The sequence below is a fragment of the Gastrolobium bilobum genome, unplaced genomic scaffold (genome assembly GCF_033153095.1).
Source record: "Gastrolobium bilobum isolate Gb01-03AN ecotype WA unplaced genomic scaffold, APGP_CSIRO_Gbil_v1 utg14120, whole genome shotgun sequence".
Taxonomy (NCBI): domain Eukaryota; kingdom Viridiplantae; phylum Streptophyta; class Magnoliopsida; order Fabales; family Fabaceae; genus Gastrolobium; species Gastrolobium bilobum.
In genome coordinates, this window is record NW_026897624.1 from 161,111 (window position 1) to 170,457 (window position 9,347).

At 33.2% G+C, this 9,347-nt stretch overlaps 1 protein-coding gene across 1 annotated transcript; it reads left to right on the forward strand.

Annotated features, from left to right (window-relative positions):
* Nucleotides 1-3,512: 3,512 nt before the first annotated feature.
* LOC133308717 (CASP-like protein 4A3) lies at nt 3,513-6,008 on the forward strand. The gene is made up of 3 exons (XM_061509399.1): nt 3,513-4,032; nt 5,179-5,314; nt 5,540-6,008. The coding sequence occupies exons 1-3, from the start codon at nt 3,572-3,574 to the stop codon at nt 5,732-5,734; spliced, it is 792 nt and encodes a 263-aa protein (XP_061365383.1). The 5' UTR covers nt 3,513-3,571; the 3' UTR covers nt 5,735-6,008.
* The last annotated feature ends 3,339 nt before the right edge of the window (nt 6,009-9,347 follow it).

The window sequence follows — 9,347 nt, forward strand, 5'->3', positions numbered from 1 at the left end:
AAGGTATCGGCAGCTAAAAAGGTGATTCAAGATAAGGTGGGGAGAAAGATGCTTTTGTAGACCATTGTAGGTAGATTCCTGTATAAACCTATAATGCTTTTGGTGTTGCGGAGAGAGATAAAAGTTGTCTTGTGAGAAAGCTAAGAGCTGCATTATTTAGCTGGTTGCTTCCCATCCCTTGTATGTTTTTATATGAATAAATGGCATTGAAACGCGCATGAGGGACCTTTCCAGTGGACGCTGGGTTAACTCTGAGAGGGAATTTGTGTCTTTATCACACTGAAGATAGCCCACTATCAAAAGAAATCAGATAACTTTCTGCATTGAAAAAAGTTTGTTTAGATTTTAATTAGACCCACTTGGATTTCCTTCGTTTATTTACTATTATAGTCCAACTTAATATCGAGCATGAAGAAAAAAAAATTAAGAAAAGGTGTGATTGGATGTTCACGTATCTTTATTTAACAATTCAAGTTTATAAAAAAAGAAGAAGTTAATTCTTAACATATTATTAGTGTCTTTATGATTAGATGGTCTGGAGTTTTATCTTCATCATTTTTATTTTTCTAATAGAAATCTTGAATCATTTATACTTTTGAGTCTTAAGAACTCTTAATTGAGAGAGCGTTAAAATATAAAATATGCAATTAAAAATGCATTTGTTTTTACTTTAACAATTTAAATTATTGAAACACTTAATTTTTAGCGTGTATTATTAGAGATGGAATTTGGTGCTCCTGCCTAATGGCGGATCCAGAAAATTTTATTTATGTCTGCACACTTAGTGGCTGGGGTTTGGGGGTAGCGTCTCTCATTTTTTTCTTTAAAGAAAGTTTTAAATACATTAAAAAACAAAAGAATATAAGCAGGAAAAGAAAAGAAAATTTCAACTTAACATAAAAAAATAGTAATCAAGAGTTAACTAAGCTATTACAATAGAACGATTACAAAAGCGTTTTTCGATTCTTCATTCCTTGAAAATATTGCATTATATCTTTATCATCAATCTTATCAAATATATCACGTTCAACATAAGTTAGCGTGCATGCGTTAAACTAATCATCACTTATCGATTGCGCTACTTATCCTTAATAAAATTATAAGCATTATCAAGATTAATAAAAGATACTAGCTATTATAAATATTTATGAGAAGTGGGCTAATTATTAGTACTAATAGCTTATTATTATTAAAAATTATTATTTTATATATAAAAAAAATAAAAAAAAGGATGGCGGCCGCCGCGGCCGCCAATGCGAGCCCCTCCTTGGATACGCCACTGTGCATAAGACAAAATTATTTCGTACAACATGAAATATAATGTCCCATTATTATTTTATGACTGAAAATAAGAGTGCAAGATTAATTATATTAGTAAGTAGGGAAGCATCCAAAACTCCGGAGGCATTGGGTTGACTCGAAACCTGTTGAATAAACCTAGTATCTATAGTTGCAAGATTTATTTATATTTGTAAGTAGTAACATACATACAACCTACACGCACATGAAAAATTGAAAAAAGAAGAAGAAATATTTGCATAAATAATTATGATATGTACATAATTTAAACCATTTCAAAAACATTAGTGTGACCAAAATCTCATCAAATGACTTGTACAGAGATCAAGGAAAAATGATAAGTATTATTAAGATTTGACTAGGGCATTGGAATACTCATTCTTTCAGCAATTTTATTTGGATTTGATAAGTATTAAAAAAGTTTCTCCCAAAAAACTTATGTCTACACTTGCAGACAAAGACACGTCCGCCAATGTTCTCGCCCACAAGATATTGGATGGGGCGGAGGAAAGAGAGTGAAAGAGAGATTGAGGAAAGAGGAGGGAAAAAAAAAGTTTATGTGTCGCTCCCTTAATGGGAGGATCACTACTACGGTTAAGGAGTATCTTAAAATTTTTCATATTATTAACGTATAGACATTATTTTGTGATGAATTTTTTGGTCGCAAACTTTGTCTTTGTATTGGGTCCATCATAATAAGTGTTTATTTTGTTTAGGTCATACAATGGCATTAGGATTAATTTATCTAATTATCTAATTTTATGTTACGTCATTAAAAAGAATCTCATCATGGCATCACAATGCTCACACTGATTACATCAATTGGAAAACGGCAAGAGGATGATAGTATTATAACTAAAATAAATAGAGCTATATGAAACTCCAACAAAATTAGAACTACAAAAATTATCAAATATAATGTCAAGTATTGACAAATGGCTCTCATTAACCAATTAAAGATAATAATAATAATAGTTGTTGTAAACAAATATTAAACTGTTGTTTATTCAATGATTATTGTTGATCAGGATGAACAATAATTATTCATGTAATAGCCACCCAGTTATTGTTATCAATCAATCATAAATGAGAAATAGTCATTGACAATAAATATCATTTGTTGACCAATGAAGGATGAGCTATAATCATTTACATTATAGTCATCCATTGACTGTTATTAGCTGATTAAAGATGAATAATAGTCACTGACCATAAATATCATATTACTAACCACTTAATGACTAATTTTTATCACTAAGAAGAAAAGCAATAATCATTTACGCGTGCTTAGAAACTCGCAAAATGTATTTTTTATTTATTTAATATACTATGTCTATCATTTTTTTTTCTCTTTTACTTTGACATGAGAAAAAATTATTATTTTTATTTTATAATGAGTATTTTTTATTAAATGAACCCATAATTAATGAATAATTATCTATGTAGAACAGATACCGACACGGGACACGTGACACTATACGACACGACACTCCGACACGTTAATTCTAAAAAATATTAGATTTCGACACGTTAGGACACATTTTGATATTAAATAATACTTTTAATTTATGTAGTGTGTATTATATTTAATATTCAATAATTCAACAAAAAAATGAATCTAAACTTATAATATTCATAAATTTTGCACAGAAACATAAGATATCTCAAATATTTATATTAAACTCAATAAAATGGTAATCGTAATCTAACAAATCTAATAGTTGGAATTAAAAACTCAACGCAACGCAATCTTTGAACCTTTTTTTGAATTTCAATAACGCGCATTGAAGTGTCGGAGAGTGTCCGAGTGTCCGAAAGTGTCAAAAACTGTCAAATATGACACGTTTAAATTTTTAAAGTGTGAGTGCTTCGTAAATAATTATTGCTTGATTAAATAAGTGGTGAAGATTGAGAACATGTATAAAATATTCGTCGTGAAGTAACTGGACCCATAAAGCAAATGATGTGAAGAAAGTGAAGGTCCTGTATAATTGAATCGACGTGTGGCATTTGTCTTTACTCTTTACACTAAAAAAACTCGAAAGAAACTAAAGCCACATAGTCATTCTTTCTTTCTTTCTCTCTTCCTTTAAACTTTTTTTTCCTCTTTCCACCACCCAATCAAACCTTTTCTTTTTCATTTGTCTTCCTTTCCTCTTTATTTTTCTATTTTATTTATTTTTTCTTTCTATCTTTTAAAATCCGCGAAAGGCAAAAGGCATTGAAATGGAAAACGTAGCATCGCATAATTCAAACGGACGTTGCTGCCACCATGAAAAAATCGGTGTCCAGAGGCTCCGAGTCATCGCCTCAGTTCGAATCGCCGAACAGCTTTCACTCTCCTATGAGTCATATGCGATGGGAGGGAGTCGAACCTCCCGAGTCGCCGGAAAAGCATGCTGACAACTCCAAGGCCATCGTGGCCGTCGGCAAGTGCACGCAGAAACCTCCGCCGGAGAACCCGCCGTCGGAGGCGGCGATTGTGTTTAACCGGCCGACAAGGGAGGAGCCGCTGCGGCAGGTGAATAAGGTGGGCCCGGTAAGCGGCGGAAGTGAGCGGAGATGGAGGCCGACGCCTCCGGCGGGTTGGAAGACGGAGGAGGTGGTTAGGAAGGCGGCGCTAGGGTTTCGGTTGAGCGAGGTGGTAGTGTGTCTGATTTCGTTTTCGGTTATGGCTGCGGATAAGACACAAGGTTGGAGTGGCGACTCCTTTTATCGCTATAAAGAATACAGGTATCAACAATTTCCCTAAATTTTCTTCAAATTAGCTTAGGTTTATTATTGAATCCCTTCTAAGGTGTGAAGATCAGATTTATAACTTGTAGTAAGGTTGGCTTGCTCCACGTACATTAATGCTTTTATATTATATTTCCTAGCAATAAATATCAAGATTAATGAAGTGTTCTTCATGAGGGAGGGTGCATAAGTTGCGCGATACCGTGGATACAGGTTAGTAATGTCATGCCATGGTTGGTGATGTTGGAAATCGACGGTCACACAGGTCGCAAACGAAAAGAGAAAGAGAGAGAATAGATACAATGATTTATTCTGATTCACACCAAATTTTGGCTCGTCGAGCTTCTCTGGACTATATTCACTCACTGTCACTTGTTACAAGTTACTCGGTTTACGAGAAGAATATAAATAGATTAGAAAAAATCTTAATAGCAGTTATTTATGGGCCCAAGCCCAAACTACTAAGAAAAGGAAAATTTACAATGAATCACAGGCTCACAACGGTAGCCTCTAGAGTCACTTGTTACAAGTTACTCGGCTTACGAGAAGAATATAAATAGATTAGAAATCTATTCATGGGCCAAAACCCAAACTACTAAGGAAAGGAAAATTTACAATAAATCACAGGCTCACAACAGTAGCCTCTACAGGGCCTGGGGGCGCTGCCCCCCCGGACCCCTGCTGGGCTCCCGCCCGCTCACTTGGCCAGTTGCCTTTCTGCTGATACCGACAACAAGAGTTTTCATCAGCATGCGAAGTATGAGCCATACCCAACAAGTGATAGAACGAGGATTTTAGAAGCATTTAACCCTAGGTAAGGGTTGGGTTGTTATTTTATGTTTACATTAATTGATGAAGCATGGGTTTTAGTGGGGCTAGGAACTGGTCCGTAACAGAATCTGTGTCTGAAACTCTGTATGGTCCCAGAAATCATGAAAATGATAACAATAGTAACAATAGAATGTGCAACTTGATTTAAAAATGTATTAAAATAGGGGAGAGCTGAGTTGGTACAACACACACAACAGTGATAAACAAAAAATGTGTTGCTCCTTACTCTAAGAGCAGCAAAAAGTTTATTTATTCTCCCAAATTTCTGTGTCCTATTATAAATGGTGATGGTAAAGCGTGTTGATGTGGCAGGTATTGTTTATGTGTGAATGTTATCGCATTTGCATACTCAGGATTACAAGCATGTGATCTGGCCTATCAATTTGTCACTGGGAAACATATGATCAGTCACCACCTTCGCCATCACTTTGATTTCTTCATGGATCAGGCAAGTCATAGCACTCAATTTCTATTCATAAGTTTTACTTCTTTTCTGTTAGAAAGTGGGCATATTGTTGCCCAAGTGAAAACTTTGCGTTACTGTGAATTTAATGCTTTACTCTGTGATTGTACTATTGTGTATGTGGAAATTTTGCACTTCTACAAGAACCAAAGCCTTTTTATTTTGGTTGAAATTTAAAGATATAACATTTTGTGACAAATTGATGAGCAGGTTCTGGCATATCTTCTGATATCAGCATCATCATCTGCAGCCACACGGGTTGACGATTGGGTTTTGAATTGGGGGAAAGACGAGTTCACAGAGTTGGCCACTGCTTCAGTTGGAATGGCTTTCCTGGCTTTTATGGCCTTTGCTATGAGCTCACTCATCTCTGGCTACAGCCTCTGTACCCGCAGCTCTATTTGAACTTCATACTTCATAGTTCATACTAGTTGTCTGTATATACGAGTTTTCTTTTGTTTCTCTTCTCCTGTGACGCAATGCGTTCTAGACATTGTTGATGCCTCTGATTTTTCACTGTACCGACAGATTTGTGTATATTCAGTTTTCAGTATATTCCTCTTACGAATGAGAGAGGGGGTGGAGAAGCAGAATTTCCTTGTTTGGTTTTCTTTCAAATACACTTTTTAATTGTAACTTTCTTCTATAAAAATCTTGTTACAAGTCACAGGTTATGTCCTGATTGGAAGTACTGTAAATCCAGAAATGAGGCCTTGTTTTCATCTAGCATTCCCTAAAGAAATAAAGAATTTTTTTTTAACGAAATTTAGTAAAATTGTTAAAGTGATTTGTTTAAAATAATGTCAATACTACGGTTAAGTTTCCTATATTTTTCATCTTTGGAGATTATTTACCTCTTTGCCCATACTACCGCATTCAGAAACGAAGTAAACACGAAACAAAAGCATAGAGAACATTGAGGTAAAGGTTTCCTGGATGATAAGGAGATTTGGGTTTTTTATTTTAAATTAAAAAAAAAAAATTACAGTCTCGAGATTTTTTTGTTTTGGTGGGGAAAAGTATTGGGTTAAAAAAAGCCTCATTTCAAGACAAGGGCAAAGAAAGATTTACAGTTTGATTACGTAGAACTTTGGATTTGAACTCGAGTTATGCATTGACAATGAGCAGAAAGGTTATCAAGTGAATTAAAATGTCATGATCGTTTCAAGTTATTAGGGAAAGACATTTTTTTTTTCTTTGTTAGAGAAAGACAGACACTACTTGTATGTTTTTTAAGGATTCATACACGTAGGACTGTCTGATTATATTGATTTCAGGAAATGGCCCAAATGGATAAACAATGAACAGAGCACGATACCTTGGCCCAGGAGCTTATGCATTGCTGATAAGATGGCATATCTCCATATGAGCTAAATTGGGTTATGGACTGAAGTTTTTTCTTTATGTCCTTTTGGATCTTTATTGCAAAAACTCAGGCCATCTAATTGGGTCTATTCCTTCAGTTTGGGTTTTGTTAATATATAAAATTTTAGCTTCTGTTGACGGATGTATTTCAAAGAATAAAATAGTTATACTCGAAAAATCAGCATCTGAAATTGTAATTATATATATATATATGGGGAGGGATCATTTGACTCCAGAGTAAGATTTAAAAGTGTTACTCCTCATCCCAGCCATTGATTTCCGTTCATCCAACGGTTATCATTTAATAAATGATAACCGTTGGATGAACGGAAATCAATGGCTGGGATGAGGAGTAACACTTTTAAATCTTACTCTGGAGTCAAATGATCCCTCCCCTATATATATATATATATATATATATATATATATATATGGGTTCGCTTTTTCTGCAGTTACTGCAGATAAATTATATGCAGTAAGTCCAATACGACGTCGTTTTAAGGCGGAAATCATGGTATTTTTGTAATTTTAATTTATTTCAGGATTATAATAGTCTTTATATTTATAATTTGTTAAGATTTCAATACCAAAACGACGTCGTTTTGGTAAAAATGCAGATAACTTATCTGCAGTAACTGCAGAAATATTTTTCCCTATATATATATATGTGTGATAAATTATAAAGTTATTAAAATTTATTCGTAAATTTTTTAATCAATAATTATGTTAAACCTGCGAGAATGGACATGCGGTTCAAGGAAAATTGATTGGATACAGATTAAGCTAAGTTTTCGTGTTGATAGGTCATTTTTGTAGCTTCTATTTTTTTTATAAGCAGAAATTAAGCTAAATAAGTTTTTATAAAAGTTCTTATAATAAAAAAAGGTTTTGTTATAATAAAAGAAAAAAAAATCAAAAGCCAAAAACTTATGAGAGGAGCTTTTTTTTAAGTTGTGTCAGCTTTTTTTGAAATGGATAGTTTTTAAGTTAAATTTTTTTATATAATTATCAAATAATTTTTAATTTTATTTTTAAAGTTTTGCCAAACATACTCTAAGTTGCTGTGTGGTGTAATATGTCTTGTGTTACAGTGAAGAGAGAAATAATGTGTTCAGCCGTAGAATGCTCTAAATAGTGTATGCAAGAGGTTGGGAGTTCAAATAGCCAAACAATATGGAATCTATAGGTGTTTGTAGAATGTTCTAAAATGATGACATGTGACCTATGTAGCACCGATACGACACGCGACACGTGACACGACACGACACGACACTCCGACACGTCAATTCTAAAAAATTATGGATTTCGACACGTTGGGACACGTTTTAATATTAAATAATATTTTTAATTTATATAGTGTATATTTCATTTAATATTTAATAATTTAACAAAAAATGAAACTAAATTAATAATACCCATCAACACGTTATAAAGATGGAAGCTTTAATAAAAAAAATAAGAACTGAGATGAGAGAGAGATATAATATCAGATAGAGAGATCAAATCATATTACAGAGAGATCAGAGAGAAGAAGATACAACAAGAGCGTGATAGGAATTGACAACAATGATGCTGAGATGATCTCTTATCTACTTAAGGGGAAAAAAGACAAAAAGATAAAATTGATATGATCAGGTGTAAGCTTTATTAATATATTTTAGTTTTTAAAAAAAGTAAAAAAAATTTAAAAAAATTACGAAAATGTCATTTGACCGTGTCGGACACGGTCAAATTCGCGTGTCGGAATGGTCAACGTGTCGAAAAAAGTCAACCGCGTGTCCGACACCGTGTCGGAGCGTGTCGCCGTGTCGGAGCGTGTCGGACCCGACTCTTCCTGTTTTTACAAGTGTCAGTACTTCCTTGCATGTGACTATGTTTCTGCAGATGAGTGGCTACATTGTCAATCGTGAAGAAAATCATGTTGATAGTAACAAAAGGCAATTATACGAAAAAATATATATGTAAATTTTGTTGAGTGGACAATTTATCCTATAAAAAATGGAAAATGGCTGCACAAAAGGCGCAATCTATTGATCGAGAATAAATTATATTTCATACTTTATTCACCAGAATACGCCCTCACTTAAAAGAGTTGAATCTTAAAAAGTTATTTATTAATTATCTGTTTTTTTTTTTTTTTTTTGATAACATTAATTATCTGTTTTAGGAGCTAAAGAATGTTACCAGTTATGGAGAACAGGGCGAAAGGAAAAAAAAAAAAAAACAAAGAATCAACGGTTGCATAAAAAGGTCCACTAATACAAAAGAAGGTAATAATGTTAAGATTATTTAACACTAACATCCAACTTTACAGATTTGTACTGAAAACTATTAATTGTTATAAAAAAAAAAAAAAAAAAACTATTAATCGTTATATATTTTAAAACCGTTTGCATGCGGACAACCAATCAAAGAATTCATGTCTATTACCAAAAAAAATAAAAATAAAGAATTCATGTCTTATTTACAATAAAATAAAAGTAAAAATTGCAGTTTTTTCATTAGCCTATTTTAATTAAGGGGAAAAAGTGTATCTTTTTTAAGAACACAATTTGTGTCTTTTTAGTATGTTTATATTATGTTTTACTGGTAAAACATAGCATTAATATATTTTTTTTTTCTCTTTTCAGTCATATCAGCTGATATCTAAAGT